This window comes from Aspergillus clavatus, genomic scaffold, assembly GCF_000002715.2.
Source record: "Aspergillus clavatus NRRL 1 1099423829805 genomic scaffold, whole genome shotgun sequence".
NCBI classification, from domain to species: Eukaryota; Fungi; Ascomycota; class Eurotiomycetes; order Eurotiales; family Aspergillaceae; genus Aspergillus; species Aspergillus clavatus.
Window position 1 is genome coordinate 2293013 of NW_001517094.1, and position 22591 is coordinate 2315603.

A 22591-nucleotide genomic window follows, 5' to 3' on the forward strand; every position below is an offset into this window, starting at 1 on the left:
ATGTGAGTATATATTTATATGTTATAATTCCCTTAAATACTTGTGGAGCTTATAAATATATCTAGTATGAAATATTTAGCATTATAATACCCTAAGACTATATAATTAGCACTGAGTGTTGAAATATGAAGTTATGAAATATTACATTTAGTATGGTGTTTTAGGGTGACCCAGTTAAGTGGGAATTACATTAATTGGGGTGGTTTACCTAAATCAACCAGTTGCTCCATGGAACAGCACCTAACTAGCTTTAAGGCAGGAGCACAAAATAACATAATGGGTGAAAATTCAACAGGAGAAAATTCTCAGAATGATAGGAACAAAAAGTGGGAGATAGCATTCATAGCTCAGATGAGGCAGAGTATCCCTGAATAGATTAAGTAATAATAATCTGAGTTTCCCCTATATAATATAGATATCCTTATCCTTTACTAAAGTCTCCTTACTGTGAGAACACTAGGTCTCATATGTAGAATATAACTAGTATAAAAGAATAGATACTATATAGCTTAGATTTTAAGAATTTAGGTAATTAAGTAGATTAATACTAGGTTAGGATTCTTCCTCTGTGAGGGAGAATTTACCTAACCCTCTGCTTAGTAAGGGCTGACTAAGAGATACCCTTGCGTAGGTGAGATGGATATCTTACCCATACTATTAGGAGGCCTTACACTTACTTCAGACACTACTCTAGACTCCCAGACTGTAACTTATGAGTAAAGCCTCTAGAGGACTTATAGCTCCTAGATAAGAATAATATAGATCATGGAGGCAGGTATTACAACTATGATAAACTAAGGTCATGTGTATGACTACCTTAGAAAATAATTAACAGAGTAGCTTAAAGGCTCTCTTATACCCCTGGCTTATACCCCTGTTCAGGGCATGTGACCACTGGTCATCACATCAGCATTTCCTGCTCTGCATTAGCTCTAAGTATCAGCTTCTACCTCAGGTGAGCCACTCCTCTCAGAGAAGTCTTCACCTTCTTTTAACTACCCTCTCTCTATTATACAGCACAATCAAGAGATCCATCATATCACACAAACAGATCACTTAAATCATGTCTTGCATCATAAGAGTATTTCTGACAGCTTAAATCTGTATGATACTAACACTGTAATAGAAAGATAATAAGCCATCACCCTTTCTACCCCTTAAACACTCACCATCAGGCTAAGGCTTCACCCACCTCACTACTAATGGAGTGTACTGCAGTTTTAGCTCTAGTAGTAAGGTAATAGATTATAAGTAATTAAGCCCAGCAGAGATTACAAAGATGCTAGAATTCTTTGGAAAACATATTGATCCAGAGGCTTTTAAGAAGGGTAGGAAGAAATTTAATGGTGTGGATGGCAGAAATATAACTGATTTAGAGTAACTGCTTCATCCAGGACTAGGAATTAGTTCAGAGATATTTAGAGAGTGAAGACTACATAACTATGCTGACTTCTATCTGCCTGTCTTGCCCTTGTTTCTAAGTCTATTCAGTAGCCAACTAAGCCGGCTGCGTTATTTCAGTTAAAGATGATCCTCTCTGCTGGTACATGATTTAATGTAATAACTAGGCACTGGGCTGCCTACTTACCACTGAGGCAAAAGACCTACAATGATTTGACCCTTTGTCAAATCATGGCCTAGTTCCTATATATATATCTAGATAGCCTAACAAATATACTATAAAACCTATAGAGTAGAAGTAAGAATATTAGATATAGAGATTCTACTACATATAAAGAGAAGAGTACTATATAATTAAAGAAGATTAGGAAGATTAATAAAATAGATAGTAAAGTAGAATAATAATAGACAAAATCCTATATATAAAATACTATATATTATATAGATTAATACTCTATAAAATCTATAGAACTAAGAAAGGGTAATACATATAGATAGTAGATTAAATCTAAAGGGAAGAGCACTATATAGTAGATAAAGATTAGTAGAAAGGATGATAATATAAAGATAAAGATAAGATTAAAGATAGATAAGGATAGTAATATAGATAGAGACAGATTTAATAAGGTATAGAAGGCTATACATAGCACTTAGATCAGTAGATAGTAAGGCAGGAATAGCAGCAGAATAGACCTTAAAGCATGAACAATAGGCAACACATAATTATATATAATGATAATGATAGAAATTTAAAATACTAGAAATTTCTAATCCCTTACTGGTAATTACTAGATAAAGCCACCTGGCGACCTGGCAACCTGGCGAGCAGATAACTGATCAGAAAGACTGGGCATCAGATGGATCGCAGGGAGAAAAGCAGAGACAACATAGCTGGCATACATAATATGATAAAATAATATGTTACAATGGATATATGAACTGAAAACACATAAAAGAGAGTTTTGCATCCGTAGCTCCTCAAAAAAAAAACAAAAAAATCTGTTACCGCTCAATCAAAGCCGGCCCCCCTGTCCCCCCATCACCAACGCCGTATAAAAAGATCCGTAGAGAAAGAAGGAGACTGGTAGCTGCTTTACCCTCCGGTCATGTCTCCATTGCATCGCCGTCTTCCGATTCATTCTCGACCACCCCCAGCAGCTTGGCATAAGGGACGGTTACTCGCTGGAGATCCCGGTGTTTACCTGTTTGAGAAAGGAAGTCAGCGATGAAGGAACAAGAAGACATGAGATGTCCAAAACTTACCTAGGGCTAAGATCACTTCCTTCAGCAGTACCTCGCGCGGCCAGCCACACAGAGTCTCCGAGTTCTCCTGCCAGTTCCGGTCTTCTTTCTCGTTGGGTTGGAGCCGTCTCATCGTGCCGCCCTCGTCCTCTTCCTCGAACAGTCCTCCGATCAGGCCTTTCAGCAGCTCTTCCACCTTCATCTTCAGACCTTCTGCGCCAATCCGCTTAGCGTACATAGACAGGTAGAGCCGGAACTCTTCTTTCGCTCCAAGCGACAATGCCGCGGCCAGTCGATTCTCCAGATGGGCGATTGAGACACTAGACTCGAAGCTCTCGTAGCCTTCCCGGGACAGAAGAACCTTGATCAGCCGTTGCAGGAAGTACGCTCGTCCACGAAGAAGGGTCTCGTTAGTTGTGTTGCGCTCCAGGAACGGAATGATGCCCGCTGAAACTGTCGCCTTGGCTTCCTTGTCTTGCTTCGAGTCCGCCGACCGCAAGTTGCCCACGGGAGCCTCTGTCGAGTTCCAGTACTGACTGCCCACCGCCCACCAGGCCTCAGAGATTCGCTGCCATGCGTACATAGAAGGGGAATAGGAGTACCCTTCTCCGTTAGTCAGCGCAACAACGATACGCCCTTCAGAGTTGATCCGCGCGTTGGTTATGGCTGGGGCCGCCGACGGATGCGCACCCAGAGCATGGATTGCTGCATCCAGTACAGGCTGGAGAGAGACGGGAGGGTGGGGAGAAGAGAGGTGTTTGACGTTCCAGACATAGCACATGCCCACTGCCGATATACAGAGCATCCACGGACCATTGCACTCTAGAATGACGGGCTGCGCTTCGAGTACCAATGCACTGACAAGTCGGCGGCCGGCAGGAGTCCAGATATAAACCGATCCATCCTCACAGGCGGCGGCCCACATACTCTGGTTACCCGTCACAAGCAAGACGGTACGTGGGAGGAAGTCCTGCCACAGTGGCTGCTCGCCTCGAAACAGCGTAAGACGTACGGGCTCCCGGTCGACCGCTCTGCCGGTCAAGCTAGCGGAGGAAGGATTCCGAGCCTCAAAGACGACATCAGCGCGCGGTTTGCCGGGTTCTCCTGTAGCGCTCGGTGGCTCGGTTGGCTTTCCAGTGGAGTCAATGGCCCGTACGATCTGGCTGCGAACCTTGGGTACCGCAAGCCGGAGCTGGCTGATTGCCATGTAGGGATTTGTCACCGCGGGTCGGATAAACTCTGGTGTAGGCTGCTGTCCCGTAGGTGCGGGCTGAGGCTGTGCAGGAAGAAGTCCATCGGGGGTGTTTGCAAGAATCGGCGTTGCGCCGTTCTGGCTGGCCAATGCTACCCGTTTTTCCACTTGGCCATCTTCGTCGCCCTCAAGCTGCGCAAGCTTCCGCTTGTTACCGAAGAGCAGTGCCGCAAGGCCACCTTTGGGTAGCCCATCGAAGGGTTTGGAAAGGTCAACGATAGATTGTGGTGCATCGGCCTTCACTTGGCTGCTAACTGAGGCCATAAGCCGCGCCTGGGGTAGAGACGACTCTGCCGCGCCGGCTCCTGATACTAAAAGGGGTGCAATCCGTTTCCTGCCGTCCTTCGTATATGTCGGGCGCTGCTTCAGCCTCTCCAACTTAGCCTGGTACGGATCCGGCTTCTCTGGTTCTGCGGCTGCTGGTGTCGACGTAGTACCATTTGGTTGGCCCTTCTGAGCATCTGGGGCAGGCGACGGGACGCGTGCGGGGGTTGCAACATTTGACGCAAGTGGTGCAGATTTGCCATTGACCATACTTTCTGTGGCGGCATGGCCGTCACCCATGAGCGCACCCATTCGTCCCTCCACCCCCTTGATCTCTCCAGCCTTACTCTTCTCTTCAAGCAGCAGGCCATCCGTCGTCTCCGCGATACCAGCGCCTCTCCGATTTGTGCCAAATTTCGTGAGTGATTTCTCGTTCTCTTCCATTGCCATGGGATAGCCTAGTTCCCCGTCTTCGAAGCGAACAGCAAGAATTGTACCGTCCAGAGCGGTTGCGAACAGACATCTGCCGTCCGGGCTCCAAGCCAGATCAGAGATCGCCTTGGCAGCCACCTCTTGCGCAACAACAATAGGTCTGGGATTGCTGGTGATCCAGATACTCAGTGACTTATCTCCTCCAGCACAAGCGATGACCGTGACGTTTGACAACGCTTGATTTTGGGTATCGACCGTCGATTTGCTGGCGGGCTGGCTCGAGTATAATCGAGGAGAGAATGCGCACACTTCCACAGGCGCTTCGTGCCCAATCAGGTTGATATCGCCATCCCATGACCCACGATTGATGATCGCAACCGAGCTGACGGGGCCGTTCACTGCATTGGCAGCCGCAATGTGCATTCCATCGGGGGACCAGGAGCATCGACGGAAGTAGGCAGTCAAGGGTGAGTTCTGGAAAGGCGCAGTAATGGTCTGTTCGAGCACGAAATTGTTCATTTGGTCATGGGCAGTGGAGCTGGGCGAGGGAGAGGTAAATCGAAAGATACGAACGGTCCGATCATCGCTAGCAGTCGCAAAGTATTTGTTCGCTGGATCGAAAGTAATGCCTTTGACATGGCTCTGGTGGATGGACAGCGTCTTGAGCTTCTCGAAAGTATGACCTGACCAGACCACGACTTTCGAGTCCAGGCCGACAGAGACCAAAATCGAGGAATCGTACGACCATCCCAGGTCCTGGACATCATTGTCATGCCCGATCAACCTCCGTATTGTGCGCCAGTTTTCGACAGGGGGTGCTTCGTTCGATCCTAGCGAATTTCATAAATCCCGCGCATCAGCAAAAACCCCCCATTCACAAACATCAGATCGGATCCTAGCGCCATCACCTACCAAACGTCGACGCATGAGAAGGCGGATTCGCATCCAAGGTGTAGATACAGACGATCTTGTCATCCGCCCCGGACGCCAGGTATTTCCCGTTCGGCGAAAACCGCACCGTGTGAATCGTCCCCGAATGGTTGCTCATCGACGCAAGCTGCCTGGGCTTGCCCGCATACTCGGGGGCTCCCGTGTTGTAGATGGCCTCTGTAGACCATATCCGAACGTATCCATCTGTATTTGCCAGAAAGCAAAGATAGCCGCGATGTCATCAGCACCCGATATCCCCCAAATCCTCATGAAAAGGATCCGTAGACAGTCCAAGGATCGTCTCACCTCCAGCAGCTGTAACCAAACGGCTTCCGTCCGGCGATACGTCGCAACTATACACCTCAAAGTCTTTTCTCTCCCCTGTCCACGTAGCGAAAGCGGTATTAGCCAATTTGGAACCCTCCCCGAAGAAATACTGCATGTGCGGCTCCAGCCATCCGAGCAGCTAACAAGGAAAACGGAACAAAGTCTACCTCCATGGGTCAGCCAAACCGGCTTGATGATATGCATCGCAGCAGTTGCGTTCCTCGAGACCGACTCCAGGGAATCTGCTTTTCGCGCGAGCTGTGTTTTGAGGATTCGTTCTTTAAATGGCTGACGTGGATGGCGAAAAGTGGTTTATTTGGAGCATCGCAAAGCGCTGGCGCTGGGGCTCATCAGCTTTCGGGGTGATTTCTTCGGATTGAAAGATAGAAGATGTAGAATGGCAAAGACGATCACCGATTCTGATAACAAAAAAAAAAAAACAAGCACAAAATTATTCTCCAGACAAATCTTTTGGATCGGATAATTCAAGATCACACCAACGCGAACAAGGGCCGATTAATCCAAGTCGCGATCTCCAACGCGGGAACGGGCGTGGTCCGAGCTTCCTCGCTTTCTCCGCCTACAGGGATTGTTTCGATGTTTGCTTGGACTACGCAGGGACGAAGATGGAATGGACGGTCTTGGTGTTAATTTTGCTATTGGTATACTGTACATTATACACAGGAGGAGAGAAAGGACAAATGGGAGACCACCCGGCAACAGCTTCTTTTGTTCTTCACTCCAGCGGTTTCCTGCCTGTACTCCTGGGGCATGCTAAAGGGGTGAGGAATGAGATCATAGTCACAAAAAGAGGACGAGAGTTCGTAAGGTACAAGTTGATATGGGACAGTGTCGTGCGCGAATGGGATCATTCCAGTTGCAGGCCATCGTAGACCAAGTGGTCGGAGAGTGCACCTCGGGAAGTCGCAGTGAACAATGCATTAAGAGACGCAATTTGAGGCCAGTTCTCTAATTCTTATGCTGGCTGGCCTGATCGAATCCTTCCAGAACGCTGTCGGTGACATTCTCAACCTTGTCGGCCTCGGAGTTGGCCTCATCCGTTGGCTCGGAAGAGTGATTCTCTGTCTTCTGCTGGCTGGAGTGCTCAATCTGAGCGGGCTCTTGCACTCCTAGGGTCTTTGCGGCAATCGATCTCGCCTGGCTCTCATTGACTTTGCCATAGACAGCCATAGCGCTTGCAATCATGCCACCTAGGTCGCCAACATTGCCAGGAACAACAACAGACGTTCCCTCACGGGCAAGGTTTGAGAAGGCCGCGACATACTTTTCAGCGACGCTGAGGCTGACAGCGCTATGCGCATTCTCCTTGCCGTCGGCAATGGCCTTGGCAACAGCCTCGATACCATTCGCGGTAGCCTGGGCTCTGAGCATGATCGCCTGCGCCTCACCAGCCGCGCGGTTGATCTGCTCGGCCTTCAGGGCCTCCGAAGCAAGGATAACGGACTGCTTCCGACCCTCCGCGATGTTGATCGCGCTTTGCCGCTGACCTTCGGAATCAAGAATCTCTGCGCGCTTCGACCGCTCAGCGGTCACCTGCCGATGCATGGCAGCAACAACCCCATCGGGAGCGTGGATATCCCGAATCTCGTACCGTAAGCAGACCACACCCCAGTCCTGAGCCGCCTCGTTGATGGCCTGTGTGATATTGGTATTCAATGTGGCGCGCTCCTTCAAGACATGGTCGAGCGTGAGCTGGCCGATCTCCGAACGCATCGTTGTCTGTGCCAGCTGGGAAATAGCGTAGTCTGCATCTTCAACACCGTAACTAATCATAGAAAATCAACAAAGTCAGCCAGAGTTCCCCACGCCGTATACCGTAGACCGTGGGCAAGCGAATATACTCACCTCGCCTTGTAGGCATCAAATACTCTCGTGTACAGCACACCATCCAGCTCCAGCGTGACGTTATCGGCAGTAATGGCATTCTGACTCGGTATCTCAATCGCAGACTCCTTCAAGCTCTTCACATACGCGATCCGATCAATGAACGGAGCGAGAATCGCCAAACCAGGCTCTAGGATTCGATGAAACTTGCCCATCCGCTCCACAATCCATGCCGTCTGCTGGGGGACGAACCGAATGATCGTGTTTACGGGCAGCGTGGAACGATTCGCGAAGTAGGTCGCGGGGACGCCGCCGGACGAGGCACCAGCTCCAAAGTTAAATAGTGATGGCTCAGGTGCGAATCTCCGGGAGGACGTGGAGACATTGCGCCGTCGAATGCGATTCAATGTGTTTGTAGATGTGATCGTGGTGCTGGGGAGGCGAGGATGCTGGAGTACTACCCTGTTGGAACCGCTAACGGAAGACCGAAGCAACCTCGACGACTGCCTGTAAGTCATTTCCATCTTGTGAATACCACAAGGGATTATTAGAGACGGTTGTATGTGCGCAAGAAGAATCGTTAGGACAAGGTTGATCGGAGGAGCTCTCGCGGGGAGGATACTTGGGTGTAACTGGCTGCTGCGTTCGTCACTTTCCGGATTGCTGGCCTGAGGCATGAAACCAATGCTGAGTCATCCCCCGGTTGGATCGAAAATCTTAGTATAGATTCCATGATGTCCTGTTTGGGAATTCGCCGGCTTGCCAGGCTGTAGGGATATATTATGCCAAAGAGAATGATTCAAGCAGTCATTAATATTACATTGGAGCTTAGAAGTGTGATGAGCCATGGGATATATCTCTTCATTCGATCCTTCATCTAAATCGAACCTGTGGGGCATCCAGCACGCTGAGGCTGGGTTGTCATCTGTCAGGCATCGTTGCGATAAGTAACAAGCCTGCATTGATCCATGCTACTTGCGCATGTGCATAATCGGACTAAGGATGTTGTTCAATTGATTCTTGATTTGATTTCCCTTCTCAAGACAAGGAAGGCATTCTGGCAAACAAAACAATTACCCGTATTATGCATGTCGCAGTAATTTCACAGCAAACAACAAAAAAAAAAAAAAAAAAAAAAAAAGGGAATTGGCAACCCGTTTATGCAAAAGAAAGAAAATAAGAGGATAATCAAGTCGCAGAGGGGATAAAGGATTCAACGCCGCTTTATACACCAACAGAAGAAGTAAGATCGGAAAGAGTTGCTCTGAAGTCGCCCTGGAGAGGAGGATGCGCACCCACAAGAGGATATAGCTGGATGCTGCAGGATACCAAACGGAGGGTTCCCTTCCGCGAGGGAGATCATCTAAGGCTCATTGCGTATTTTGTTTTTGTTTCCATTTTCCTTCCATTCGTACATGAAATTGAGCGCAGAACAAGGGACCGTTGACCGCATTGAAAAAAAAAAGATCAGGATAATCTCTATGGCCGTGGGTGATCACCGAGGTCCCAGCAAACCGCAGAAGCAAGCATCAGACATAGGTGATATTGCCCAGTAAATCATGCCCGGACTCCGAAAAAAGTTTTTTTGTTTGAAAACCGCCCATGAGTGAAGCAAGAAAAAGAAAAAGAAAAGAAAGAGAAAAGAAAAAGTGGAAGAATAGGAATAGATAGTCGAGAAGCTGAATTTGTATGCATCAGGCTCCATTCGCCAGGGGAATTGTTCAACAAGAACTTGACAAAAATATGATAGAATGCGGAAGCTGAATTGTAGCGATGCAAGTTCATGGTAGTTAGAAACCACGAGAAACACAAGGACGGAAGAAGCAAACGAAACAAAAAGAAAATCACTTTTCCAGCTCGACTCTCAGGCTAGCATCGAGCAGGCCATCGACTTTTCGAAGATTCTTTGCGTGACAAGCTTGACTATTGCAGACTGAACATAGTGTTTTTAAGGCCAAACGCCTACTTCGAGGGCAAGATATCCCCCTCTTGCATAGGAAAATGAGGTCTTTGACCACTTTGTCAGCTGGAAGTTGATTGCTCGACAGAGAATTGATAAGGCGGAATCGAAGGAGGCTGGTGAATCCGGCGCTGGCGTTTCGTGAAGAGAGATCCTCAAGCGCTAGATTCTTAAAATGTGCATTGAAATTTAGGACCAAGAAGTGAGACCAGAATTGGGGAGAAAATCCATGTGGCGGTCATTATCTTGATCTGGCGTTAATTTTGTTCGTCAAGAACTCGTTTTCGGCGGGGGGAAAATTGTAGGGTTCATGGATTAAATCATCAAATGGCAGCGGGAATGTATGCTTCCTAACCCAGGAAGTCGGCAGAGAAGTTGGAAGAAAACCATTGGATGTTACATCATTCACACTTCAACTATTGGAATCAGTTTTCTGAGAGGAAAGGAAACAGATAGTAACGGCATCAGATGCATACCTCAAGGCACGAGCTGCCAGACGGCTGGGTTAAGGAGTGGGAATTCCTTAAGAAGAAACTAATCCGTCCGCTATCGTAAGAGTGTCAACAGATCTGTTGTTCCAATGATGGGGAGGCCGTCAAGAAATTGAATCCTTACATTTGCAATTTCAGTCTGAGTATTCACTGGGTTCGAGGGTGAAAACTCAGGGGCGGTAGAAGAGAGCGATGTCTTGGAAGCGTGAGACTCAGCGGTACCGTTTGGCAAGCCATTGGTTGCTCCCTCGACGTGGTTCTGCTCATCCGACTTGCCGGCATCTGCAGAAGGTGGAGGTCCTTCGTTCTGTGCGGAGGGATCGCGCTGCTCGACCGGCAGAACCCACTGCTCCCATTTCTCTCTGGGACGTAATCGATCAACTCCGTCTTCACCTGCCTGGTACTCAATGTTCCTCACTTGGCGGGCGGCATGGCGCAGGAGCTCGAAGTCTTCGGTAAGAGTCTTGACGCGCTTGAAGCTAGCAATCACAGAAAGCGCCACAAAGCCCTGGGAATCCATCTGTTTACGGAGGAACAGGTCCTTGCACAGATTATCAACCGAAAAGTAATACTCCCTGTTTATGTTAGTTTCTGAAGCGGCGAAAGGGATACAAGCAAAACTTACAGCTGCATCGAGATCATGCTCATGAGAGAAAATGGTTCCATGTAGGGTTGATATGGGACAGCGGTCATTGGACCCGCCGGCATGGGTTGATAGCCGTAGAGGGTATTGATATCAGCAGGGAAAGGATAGGCACCATACATGGAAGCGGAGTTCGGCAGCGAAGGAGATCTCAGAGACATTCTATGCCCTTGTTGAGATCCATTGGGAAGGCCATGGTGAGAGCGCTGTCGCTCATTGAAACCAAAGGACTTGGGGTGGACGAAAGAATGGTGACCCATATGGTTGTTAGGGAACTGAGAGTTTTGGGAGCCTGCAAAGCCGCCGCGGCCACGGTGGGAGCCACGGCCCCGGTCAGCACGGGACTCGCGGGAGAATTCTTTGTCCTTGCGATCTCCGGGGATGCCAGCGAGATCCGCTGATTTGGGGCCATTTTCATAACGACGGTCGTGAGTCGAACTGGCGCGGGGGCCACTATGGGCCTCGGCCGATGGGTGTGAGTTCTTGGAAGAATGATCTCCGCCCTTGTGGGCTGAATCGTGGTTTCTCGCAAACTGCTTGGCATCACGATGGTGGCGCGGGGGGAGGTTTTCATTTCCGCCATTTCTCCCAGTAACCGTGCCATTCACATTCTCGGCTCCCTTGGAGCCACGGCTACGGTCGGCGGCTTGCACGGCTTTGCGGGAGTCTGTCACACCAGCATCGACGCTGTTAGAACGCTTGGATGGAGCGGGCAGAGAGTTCGCCCGAGTCGAGTTGGAGTCGTTGCGTCCCCTATCTCCAGAAGCGTTCTGTTTCGATGTGGCACCCTGGCCGGGCTGTCCGGCAGCAGCCTTGTCGGCAGCGGGCGCACCGTGAGTGCCATTGCGAGCTCCGTCCCTTCCGGGACGTCCAGCTCTTCCTCCTCTGCGCGCAGCAGAAGGTAGAGGCGTATTGAACACGGCAGTCGGTACATACGGAACAGGCGTCCACTTCTCCTTGCCGTGTGGTCTAATGACAGGGCTCTTTTCGGACTTCTCGGACTTCTCGGTCTTTTCCTGTGCTTTTCTCTTCTCTTCGCCTTGGGCGACCTGGACCGTAGGCCATGAAGCGGAATCGCCCACCGGGGGGAGGGATGCACCTGGGACATAACAGTTAGCTTTCACTTGCCGACCAAAGGAGTTTCAGGAATCCGTAAGTCGGGAGCAACGGCATCCGGATCCTCAAAATTGCGCATGAATGCGGTCAAGACTCACCATCATCTCGTCCCTTACCACCGTCAGCCTTCTTTCTGTCCTTGAAGCCCTCAGATGCGGCCTCCGTTCCCTTCTTCTTAGAAACAGTCTTCGAGGAATCCTGTTGCACGTCCCCTGATGTTGAGGAGGCGGCGGACGTAGACTTTGATGGGCCGGACTTGGAAGTCGATGCAGGTTTCACGGGGGTCGTGGCCTTTGCCTTGGCTTCCTGTGCCTCTATCCTCTGTTGCCAGATATTAACCGCGGGCAAAGGTGCAGCCTTAAGCTCCTTCAGAGGCACTTTCTTGTCCTCTTCGGATTTCTCTTTGGCGTCCTGGCCATTAGTCTGCTTAGCGGTTCCCGAGGCCTGAGACTGCTTATCCCAGGTTGACTCCGAGGTACCATTAGGTGTGTTCGAGCCCTCATCCTCCTGGAGTAATGTGGATGTCGAAGAAGCACCCACGCTCGGGGAGGAGGTGCCTGAGATATCTGCCTTGGAGGGCGCAGTAGCTGTACTTTCCGAGTCTTTGTCGGTGCTGATGGCAACCGTCTCGATCTCTTCAGACTTTTCGGTCTTCAAGGGAGCGATTTCAGGCTCAGCTTGGATATCCGAATTTGTGCTCTGCTCATCCGGCTTTGAAACTGGTGTGGTCGGCTCTGCGGACGCCGTCTTCGCCTCCGGTTGCGTAGTAGCGACACCCTTGGCCGCTTGGGCGTAAGAGAATGTAGCAGCCATTTTCGTATTCTTTCTTTTTTTTGTTTGTGTGTGGTCTTCCGTATTACTCGGGGACCGACGAGGTATTTGGAGGAGAATCACTTATGCGAGAGGCAGAAATGGCTTCCTTGTGTTCTGCCAGAGAACAGATGCCTTGATTGTCTAACGCGTGTGTATGTGCCGATTTGAGGCGAGAGCCAGCGGGATTCAAACAGCTCTTATGCTACTCCACCGGGTTGCAACTTGTGGAGGACGATTTCTGGCCGACAGAATGGGAGAAGATACAAAGGCGTGGTCTGTGATCGACAATAGTGCACTAAAGCCGTGTCCGTTGTTCCTGGAGGAAGGGTCTAGCACGCAAATTGCATGGATAGAACCGCAGAAGGCTATGCTTGTTTCAATGATGACCCAAACAGTGTCCCTAGAGGAAGTTTGACGTCGATGCTATTGTCCCTTGGATCCAAGAAAGAAAGAAGCTCGACGACTATCCCTGCGAATGCTTTTGTAACGGCCCACGAAACGAATCCAATCTGACACTCAGGAACCAGTCAAGCTGTATGGTGTTTCCCTGATTGTCCGTTTCCTGCTTTCTGTCGTTTCCTTTCAGGCTCGGTCTTTTTGGTAGTCGGCAGTACTGCAAACGTATTCCGTAGAGCAGCGAGGCGACGATACTTCGGATCACGACCTGAATCGACGACACAGTAAGTTAATCGTTCGAGCGGGGAAAGATCCGGTGTTGGTCCTGGTGAAGCGAAGCTAGAGAGCGCGACTTGCACGTTGCGCAGACAACGACGCAGGAGGGATCCTAGAATCAAGAGAGGGTCGACAAAAACCAAATAGAAAGCTTTGATGCAAGTCTCACGTGGACAATGCCGCAGAGACAAGACCGATTTTTTCGAAAAAGAAAAATAAATTGTGATAAATCAACCGCTCACTGTGTCCTTGCCCGCGGGATGTGGGAAGGATAAATTCAGGATGATGGAAGAAGAGTCGCACTGGTTAGTGAGCACGACTTTACGCAGCAACACGGAAGCCAACAAGGCAACGAGAAACCGCAAAAGTGGAGGGAACTGGGGGAACAGAAGATGTCCCACGATGATGTGAGGGGAACAAGAGAGAGGGGAGGAGGGGGGTTAGAGGCAAAAGAGAAAAAAGAGAAGAGAGAGGAAGAGAGAGGAGAGGGAAAAGCGAGTGGGAAGAGTGGAAAAGGAAGGGGGAGGGAAAAGAAAAAAAAAAAAAAAAAAAAAGAACAATAATACTGGAGGGACGAGGAAAAGCCGAAGGACGTAAAAGTAAGAAAAAAAGACAGAGTCCAATTCGCTGTTATTGTGGAATCCGCAACAGTGTAGAGGGGAAGAGAGAGGGTTGGGGAAAAAAAAAAATTTAGCTAAAAAAAAAAAAAAAAAAAAAAAGCCTAAGGCTCTTCAGTAGTAGGAATTCAAAATACAGTAGTAGTAGTAATAGTAACTAGGTACGGAGGACTATCAGCAAGTTGAAAGGTTCCTCCCGGTTGCCGTACGCCCGCCAGTGAAGCAAGAGGATTCTTAGTGGGCTTCAGGGCTTCTGTGGGTATTAACCATAACCACTGCGGCCAACGACGGATGCCCCTCTTAACTACATCCACGGAGTTCCTACGGAGTACATAGTACTGGTTTGGTTATGAGATACTGGAAAGGCGCTTCTGATATTAATGATGTAGAGTATTTGTACTTGATTCTTCTTGATGTGGTAGCTAGATGACTGGCAGCTAGCTCCTATTCTCAGGAATGAAGAATGATGTCTCATAGATATCCATTCAGATGATGGCCTGAAAATTAAGGTTGTGTCTACTGAATAGTATTCAATAGGTAATAATAAATGATACATAATTACCTCAACTCTGTAGTGCCTGAGGTATCTATTGAAAGAGTACCTCGTAATTTTACCTACTCTCTACAATAATGGAACCTAGCTAGTAGGTAGGTAGTTCGTAGTTCGTACAACCCCTCCTTCTCATGCTTGGCCATTATTCAACAGAGTATCATGAAAATCGCTCATGAAACTAGATATCATTATCTTCTAGACTCTTTCTTGAGGCAAGCCTAGGTTACGTAATCCTTGTGTTGCCGACACTCAACGCCCATGTTCGCCATCATTCCCTCCCCAGGAAGATAAAAAAGCCTGGGGGGGTTCCATGTACTTTGAGATCTCCAGGCACATTTCCCTCCAGGTTTCAATGCACATCCAATCATGTAAAAGCCCAATCAAGCACCAAGAACGAACAAGTGCCTCCCTTACATCCTTGAGCAGCGCCAACATACCTACCGTCGTTTGCGAAAAGAAACCTTTTTCCGTTCGCTAATCATCGTCCCGAGATAGGACGTATAGGGCAAAGGGCTCGGCTGGAACTACCGCCAGGATCTCATGCCTTTCGGTTGACCAGGCTGTTTCCGCTTATATCAGTAGGGTGCTCTATATCTTTATATTGCCGGTCTCGTAGATGCGTCATTTTAATTGCGCTCTAACCTAGTATCCCGTTCATGAGGCGGCACATCATACCTGACATACTCCGTATTCCTGGGTAAGCAGCTGGCGCATGCATGCTCGATGCAAGAGATCAGTTACCAACAATCAGCCTTGTTCTACTCATACCCATTACCTAGATATCGGACTCTGACTCATTTGATGACATATCAGAGTCAAAAAGAATGTCCAGGTCAAGAATCACGTTGCGATGATGATCTGCAGAGAGGGACCTAGAACCCTGTCAGGGTAATTAATACACACCGGACCCTACCTAGGTACCTACCTAGGTACCTACCTAGGTTCTTTATGCATCCAGTATTCCATCGGCGAAAGGTATCGCTGTAACTACATTACAGTGGTACCTCCCGGTAAGCGAAAAGTACATAAATGCCTGGGAAATCTTAAGTTCGAACCCTCCCAACTGTCAGAGCAACCACATCAACAGCGCATTATTGGAATCATTCATCATTTGTTGTGTACCTTGATCTTGACATGCACTACTAGTCTAGCCGCAGAGAAGTACTGGAAATCCGTACACTGAACACTCACTCTCCTCTTGTGATCCTATGGATTATCCCAGGCAGCGCTGCTTCTCTTAATTGTCGATTCACATGCCATGCCCGGTCCTTAATATCTCGGATTAAATTTCCTGGCTTGGGCAATTGGAACTTTGCAACTACAAACGCCGTTTGAGATTGATGGCGATGTTCATAAATCTTTCCAAAAAGGCAACGAAGGTGTGTACTATGTAGGTACGTCCTAATCCTGCTGAGCAGAAGAGAGTCGATCAGATCAATCAAATCCCTATGCCACTTCCATCTATATCAACTCCTACTACAAACATCAAATACCCCTCTCTGCCAGCTGTATGTTCAAAACCCTCCGTCGTATTACAGAGTATTTCAGAAGTGTAATATAATGTAGCAAATTAGGCAAACAATAATACAAGGGTGGACGGAACCACACGTGACATCCCAATGACGGCGTTCCGGCATGTGCCGTGGGGATTTGGCGGTAGGATCCTCGACTTATTCCCAATTCCTCCTAGTCACATCGTGGGTTGTGTTCGAGAAGAAATAAAGACTCAAGACCTTGAATGTCGAACTGCAAAATAATCGCTTACGGTAGCAACTAGCAAGTTAGACTGCTGGCAACTTGGCAACCCGCGTGGTTCACAATTGCTATTAGGGCTGAGCGTGCGTCATACCATCATGCTGTCAACAATTGAACACTAGCATCTATGAAGAGGTCGAGAGAAGTTCTTTTTTTTCCTTTTTTTTCTCTTTTTTTTTGGCTTGGTTGTTAAAGCTTTGGCCGTAATTCCGTATACGCCTTTCCTCGGAATGATTCGGAGGTGCCGGTGTCTTAATTATCAATTACTATCATCTTCTCATTTTCCGGTTTCCCTGTGAGTGTGCACTGTGTACCTACTACCTAGTAGTATCCACAGTCCGTACTAGACTACCGAGCATGGTGGGGAATGATGCTGTTAATATCACGAGGGAAGATCAGGAACTGAAAGTATATGAGTTCGTTGTTCCTCTTCATGTAGTACAGAGGGCTTCCGAGGAGTGAACATTTCCTGGAGTGGCACCGTTCCTAGACCAACAGGACGGCCATGGATTATAAATCGAGGCTCACCAGTGCCGAACACTAACAAGAACCTGTTCCCGGGGATCCAGTTCAATCGAGGTCTGTTGAGAAGTCACCATGCCCAGCCGCGTAAGGACCTGCCATGCCAGCTTGCGCTTGAGGCTCTCGCGTATTGGGATCTTCTCGAGTGCATCGAGTCCGTTGAAGTACTTGATGTAAGTGGGCCATAAGTCCTTCATCGGAGTGCAGATTCCAGCACATTCGGGATCTCCCTCCCCTCCACGCGAACCTGAACCGTGTCCCCGAAGGCGATTCGCAGACCTGGGCTTGTCGGGGAACTGTGAGACAATCTCCTCCAGCCACCGCGATTCAAGCGGTGATGCGCGGTGAGGGAACAGAATGAGCGACGCTGTTCTCAGCGACGTGTTTCGGTCCAACAACGAATGCTCGAGACGCATCTCACTCTCCAATTTATAGCGCCCGGGCATCGGGGTTTCTTCACCGCTGCCATGGCTCGAGAGTGACGACGATGAGGATGAACTGGCATCGTCGACCTCTTCGGCCCCACTCCCTTCTTCGCCATCAATACCAGATTTTCCCGGTCCAGAGGGCCTACTCTTCCGCAGGTACTTGTCTACCTCTTCTCGACGGAGGGCCACCTCGACAGCCATCTTGATCTCAGGAGTGACTTTAACTCTTGCGAAGGATCGAAGCTGAGTCACCCAGCCTCCTCTGAGCAGCCATGCCAGGATTGCAAAGTACGTTTCTTTATGGTCTTTGCTGGGTATAAAGCTTCCATATGGCCTCGGCGTCCCGCTAAGAGCAGAGAGCATCTTCGGCAGACTGGGGAGCGTCGGAAACGCTGCTTGATAAGCGGCAGTCGCGACTTCCAGCTTGCTCAAGTCGCAGTTGGGAGACACAATATACGTGTCTCGTTGATGAATCGGGGGTATGGCGCGTGCCCGCCTCCAGTACACGAGGTGACTGGCTAGCATCTGTATTGTGGAGAGCGGTATTCCGGATGTTGCGGAAATTTGCGCGAAGGACTTGGTTGGCTTCGAGCATCGGAGGTAGTGCGCAAGGGCGGGTGCCAGTGCTCCGCCAGATGCTTCAACATCTTTCAGGATCGTCGCCTCGTTGTCCAGCAAGAGGAGAGCAAAGTTTTTTGCCAGCACTTGATGCGGTGCGGCAATCTCTTCCGCGGTGGGGTCGTCCACCGGGGTGACACTGTCTGCAGTGGTAAGCCAGAGGCCGGGATACGCTTTGTCTGCCGGGCCCGAAAGATATGGGGTCGACGTCAAAGGAGGTATTTGGAGAGATATTGACACATCTGGACTTAGTGGAACTGAAGCAATCTTGGACGCGGATATGCTGTTAAAGACGGTGTAGATGGCCCTGGCGAGCGAGGACTGGTTGATCAGCTCAGAGTAGAGGGTGTTGAGAGAGGTTCCTGCACCATACAAATCAGCGTCAAGATGTTTGAAACAAAAGAATGATACCACCTACTTCTCTCTTTCGCCTTCTCTTTGAGATGCGTAATATGCTGTGCCTCCCTCCAGACGTAATCCGTCCGGGCTTGCTCCCATTTCAAGGCTTTAGCAAACTTCTTGATGATATTGTCGTAGAGCTCTTTAATCCGCATGGAGTATTCAAGGAGCGGCGGGTCTAGCACGAAGACCACGTTGAACATCGTCATTGAATCCTTATCATCGACGTCTAAGCAGTCACTGGATGCTCTGGCCGCTAAATTGCTGGCCACTGATGCTCGCTTGGCTTCCGAGAAGGTCATATGCTTGGGACTCAACGTCTCAGTCGAGGCCACAATCAGCTTTAACCCCCCTCCTCCTTCCCCATCGCCATCCTCGCCATCAGGCGCATCTTCAGAATTCTCATTATGCCCCAGTTCGCCTCCCTCCCATTCAGCCCGCGCCTTTTTTTTCTCCTTCTTCTTCTTCCGCTTCTGCTTCCTCCACGTCCCATCCTCGCGCACAAACACCGGCCACCCAATGAACGCCAGATCATTGATCCCGACCTCAAAGCGACGCTTGTGCCACGCCGGCGACGGGCTCAGTAGCTTCTCCCACACATCCGCAGGGAGGCCAAGAAGCGACTCCCACGGCGGCCGATTCGGGCCGCCAGCCGTGCCCGCCCCATCCTCCTGCCTATCGGACCCAGCGCCCGACTCCTCCTCCACGTCCGAATTGCCGCCCCGTCGCCGAAACAGCGTACGGCTCGAGCCTATCGACCCCGCGCGCTGCGAGTCCCCGCCGGGCGAAACAGACATGGTGACATGATCGTCAAGGCCGAAGTTACTCGACCGCCGTGCGGATACTACGCTGCCGCTGAGGTGGGTCTGGCTGTGGTTGTTGCTCTGGCTGTGCAGCTGGTGCTGGTGCTCGTCCTCGTCCTCGTCGGAGCTCGAGCCGCTCTCTTCACTGGAGCTTGAGTCGTTGCTCTTATATCCTTGTCCGGTTCTCGAGCGTGACGTGCGGCGGCTTCGGAGCGCGGGCTTCAGGCCATTCTCGCTGAGCGGGTTTGGGGGGTAATGAAACACGAAGCGTGGGCCCGCTCGGGAGCGGACTATTAAGATAATGGCGACCAGGCAGGGATCGGGGGGGCGTGCGATGGACGACATTTGGAGAGTGGTAAAATTTAATCCATCGGGGTGTGTGGTTTAAGGTGGTGGGAGTACAGCTTGATTGGGGCCTCCCTCCCAAGCGCACAAGTGAGCTGGAATGGCCGCTCGGGAGGTCATCGATTGCGGGATCAGATCGTTTCCCCGCAAAAAGATTGTCTAAGCTCCAAATCTCCAACAACATGGCATAGAGTAGTTATTTTTGATTTCTTATACATTTATAAATTGATTTCACTCAAAGTTCGTTGAACACCCTTGTTTTGAAATTGCACAATCGGGACCGAGGTCTACGAATACGTCTCACATGTATGTTAGTCCAATAGCTTAGGTCAATCCCACATTGATGTACAAGAGATGCGACATGTCCAATATATACAAATAGATAAGCCCTTGAAACGCCTTGAGCGATATAGTGAGAGTCGTGAAAGCGTGGACTCAGGAGCCCGCAACTTCATCATGCCCGGTATCGTACAAACTCCAGCATCCTACAACTGCCATCATGACTTTGTTTCTGTATTCTGCTTGGACGCGGCGTTACTTGTCGTTTCGTCTTTCGCGAACACGAGTCCGAGATTCTTGAAATCGTCTGGGGCCATGAGATTCCTGAGTTGCAACGGGTGTTAACCTGCATCCTTCTCCGGAGGTTTCCGCGACAAAGGCATGGAATCGCACATTGAAGATTGCGAAAAACCCGTGTACCCTCCGCTTGGAGATTTGTAGAGGGAGACATACTTATCCATTCGACAGCTCAAGTATCCCTTGGCTAGCTTCCGGCACTCTTCGTTGTTGACGCCTCCCTGCAATTTCAGGCATTTCAAGTATTGGGAGATCAGGTGCTTGCATTCGCCTGTCCAAGAAGAGGTAAGCACATGATTTGCGCGAGATCGACTATACATGGCCGAGTTGGATACTGTGGCCCCATGTACGGTTGTAACAACATGGCATCACAGCTTCATCTAGGATATGGGGCGGGGATCTCAACGGATGTTGTACCTTCATGGTCAAGAGGAAAGCTACCTCGCTCTGGTCTAATTGAACCGGTCAGCTCGTCTCCAATGTCAGGGATGGTCGCAAATTGCTCGCGGTTGTTGACGGGAATACCTACGGAGTAGGCTTGATATTGGTTGCGCCACCACCGGGACTTCCGAAACTCATTTTGGGCTGATTTGTTGGATCGCAAACGGAAGAACACCGTAGATGATGCGGCTAGGATGACAATAATGACAAGAAAAACCGACGCTTGATGCTCGATAAGCGGATGATATGGGCAGACGCCGAAATTTGGGACCTACACTGGGGCGCACCCAAACAGGGCAAACAGGACAAACATCAGGTGAGATCATCCTGTCCGCCGTTCGAAGAAGCAAAACGGAGTCACCTTTGATAAAGTCCTGGACTCGGGTGGGTGATATAATTTTTCAGTTGTGGAAATTGTCTTCATCAGGCTCGGGTTTCCTGCGGGATCTTGATATGGCATGTTTGATTCGTGAGTTGGCGCCCAGGTGTTGTGATGCTGCTTCCGCTTTATAGTCGAATGCGACTCATATATATATCAATGACGTTAAAGCCCCGTGGTTTGATTTTACTCCGAAACACATTCCTGCAATCCACCATCTGGATAGCTGTCCGTTGTTAGAGATCTTACTGTCTCATACTGTCTCATACTGTCTCATACTAGACTAAGGTTTGTCAGAATGCCTATGTAAGTCCCCAGAACAATGCCCCTCAACCCCAGCACAAGCATACTAGAATATAGCCAAACCCCGCCTACCAACTCGTAGAACAGTCGCTAATATTTTCGCAACAGGAAACTCGAAGGAAGCTGCCAATGCGGCGGCGTAGAATTTACACTCGAATCTCAGACTCCAGTTCCTTATCAACTTTGCGCATGCAGCATCTGTCGCAAGGTTGGGGGCTACAGCGGCAGCGTCAACCTGGGCGGTATTGCCGATAGCCTCAATATCATCAAGGGCAACGACCTCATCAAGTATGTATTCCGTGGTACTCCCCTTCTGCATATAGACGTCTGCCATGACTCCGCCTGTTGATGGCAAAGTCTACTGCGGTGGACTACATGCACATGTGGTAGAGAGCCGATACTGACTGATGTAGGAAGTATACCGCCGTGAAAGACCGCGGCACGTCCAATGAGCAAAAGTGTTCATCAGAACGCAGCTTCTGCTCCAATTGCAGTACAATGCTATGGCTCTGGGACCATAACTGGCCAGAGCTGATCCATCCGTTTGCATCCGCCATCGACACCGAGTTGCCGGCCTCTGATGAGATGGTCTGCATCATGGCAAGCTCAAAGCCGTCGTGGGTGCGATGGCCTGCAGGGAAGAAATCGGTGTACGATGCCTACAACACTGATAGTCTCGAACAGTGGCATAAGAGACACAATCTGTTTAAGGAATGATGATTACATTGAGACTTTATGACACGATGGGCCCAAGCATACGGTGTTGAATACGATAAGAGCGAGGCATTGAAATCATCTAAAATATTTGCATTATTGATTTTATATAATCAAGTCGTCTATACTATCGGTAACGAGTTAGTCAGAGCAACTTTCATGGTCCGAAAACAAAATTCAAAATGGAAATGAAGGGTCAGTTCTCCAAGGTGAAATATTTTTTTTCGTCAATGTGTATTCAGTAAGAACACAGCGAATATTTTATTCATCATACAACATCCAAGGTAGAAAGGCAAATAGGGCTAAGTACTTACACTGCACTGGTGGTGGATCAATTGGTCTACAAGGGCAACAAGAATCCTATAACCATTCAGGTAATCAGCAAGTGTACCCGGTAATGGTTTGTGTGACAAAGTGTAATGCATGTGTCAACTAAAGTCAGGCTGGGGTATGTTAGCACGAGTATGGAAGAGCAGAGATTGAAGCGTTCAAACTAACCTCATTAAATCAGATTTTTGTATGGATATGTTCATGTCCGAGATGCAGAAACATCCAGATCAAATAGTGTGAATAACGTGTTCATCATGTAATGTTGACGGGAAATGGGAAAACAGAAGAATAGATAGAACGGCTTGACAATACCTAGCGTCGTCTGTTAGTCAACGCCAATTTTATCAAGCAAAGAACAATTCCCAGTGATGATTGAGGAAAACTCAGGTGACGAGATCTCAACAAGTGAAACACCTTTCC

At 49.1% G+C, this 22591-nt stretch overlaps 6 protein-coding genes across 6 annotated transcripts, besides 9 other annotated features; 1 reads left to right on the forward strand and 5 right to left on the reverse strand.

Moving 5' to 3' along the window:
- The first annotated feature begins 852 nt into the window (after positions 1 to 852).
- Positions 853 to 876: a microsatellite.
- Positions 877 to 2505: 1629 nt separating this feature from the next.
- hir1 (putative histone transcription regulator Hir1) lies at positions 2506 to 6052 on the reverse strand (the record flags this gene model as incomplete). Its single annotated transcript, XM_001269279.1, has 5 exons — positions 2506 to 2603; positions 2665 to 5421; positions 5504 to 5725; positions 5828 to 5902; positions 6016 to 6052. 5 exons carry the CDS (start codon positions 6050 to 6052, stop codon positions 2506 to 2508), a joined length of 3189 nt encoding a protein of 1062 aa, XP_001269280.1.
- Positions 6053 to 6817: 765 nt separating this feature from the next.
- Positions 6818 to 8217, reverse strand: ACLA_025720 (SPFH domain-containing protein; the record flags this gene model as incomplete). The annotated part of the gene is made up of 2 exons (XM_001269280.1): positions 6818 to 7634; positions 7715 to 8217. The coding sequence occupies 2 exons, from the start codon at positions 8215 to 8217 to the stop codon at positions 6818 to 6820; spliced, it is 1320 nt and encodes a 439-aa protein (XP_001269281.1).
- A 592-nt stretch (positions 8218 to 8809) lies between these two features.
- Positions 8810 to 8833: a microsatellite.
- Positions 8810 to 8834: a microsatellite.
- Positions 8835 to 9306: 472 nt separating this feature from the next.
- Positions 9307 to 9341: a microsatellite.
- Positions 9307 to 9342: a microsatellite.
- A 788-nt stretch (positions 9343 to 10130) lies between these two features.
- ACLA_025730 (La domain family) lies at positions 10131 to 12716 on the reverse strand (the record flags this gene model as incomplete). Its single annotated transcript, XM_001269281.1, has 4 exons — positions 10131 to 10187; positions 10269 to 10719; positions 10770 to 11886; positions 12002 to 12716. The coding sequence occupies 4 exons, from the start codon at positions 12714 to 12716 to the stop codon at positions 10131 to 10133; spliced, it is 2340 nt and encodes a 779-aa protein (XP_001269282.1).
- Positions 12717 to 13916: 1200 nt separating this feature from the next.
- Positions 13917 to 13945: a microsatellite.
- A 139-nt stretch (positions 13946 to 14084) lies between these two features.
- Positions 14085 to 14107: a microsatellite.
- A 1359-nt stretch (positions 14108 to 15466) lies between these two features.
- Positions 15467 to 15500: a microsatellite.
- A 1161-nt stretch (positions 15501 to 16661) lies between these two features.
- ACLA_025740 (nitrogen permease regulator 3 family protein) lies at positions 16662 to 19428 on the reverse strand (the record flags this gene model as incomplete). Its single annotated transcript, XM_001269282.1, has 3 exons — positions 16662 to 16740; positions 16842 to 18243; positions 18300 to 19428. The coding sequence occupies 3 exons, from the start codon at positions 19426 to 19428 to the stop codon at positions 16662 to 16664; spliced, it is 2610 nt and encodes an 869-aa protein (XP_001269283.1).
- Positions 19429 to 20048: 620 nt separating this feature from the next.
- ACLA_025750 (coiled-coil-helix-coiled-coil-helix domain-containing protein) lies at positions 20049 to 20583 on the reverse strand (the record flags this gene model as incomplete). The annotated part of the gene is made up of 3 exons (XM_001269283.1): positions 20049 to 20275; positions 20422 to 20456; positions 20534 to 20583. 3 exons carry the CDS (start codon positions 20581 to 20583, stop codon positions 20049 to 20051), a joined length of 312 nt encoding a protein of 103 aa, XP_001269284.1.
- Positions 20584 to 21070: 487 nt separating this feature from the next.
- Positions 21071 to 21103: a microsatellite.
- A 19-nt stretch (positions 21104 to 21122) lies between these two features.
- ACLA_025760 (GFA family protein) lies at positions 21123 to 21844 on the forward strand (the record flags this gene model as incomplete). Its single annotated transcript, XM_001269284.1, has 3 exons — positions 21123 to 21130; positions 21236 to 21415; positions 21541 to 21844. 3 exons carry the CDS (start codon positions 21123 to 21125, stop codon positions 21842 to 21844), a joined length of 492 nt encoding a protein of 163 aa, XP_001269285.1.
- Positions 21845 to 22591: the final 747 nt, after the last annotated feature.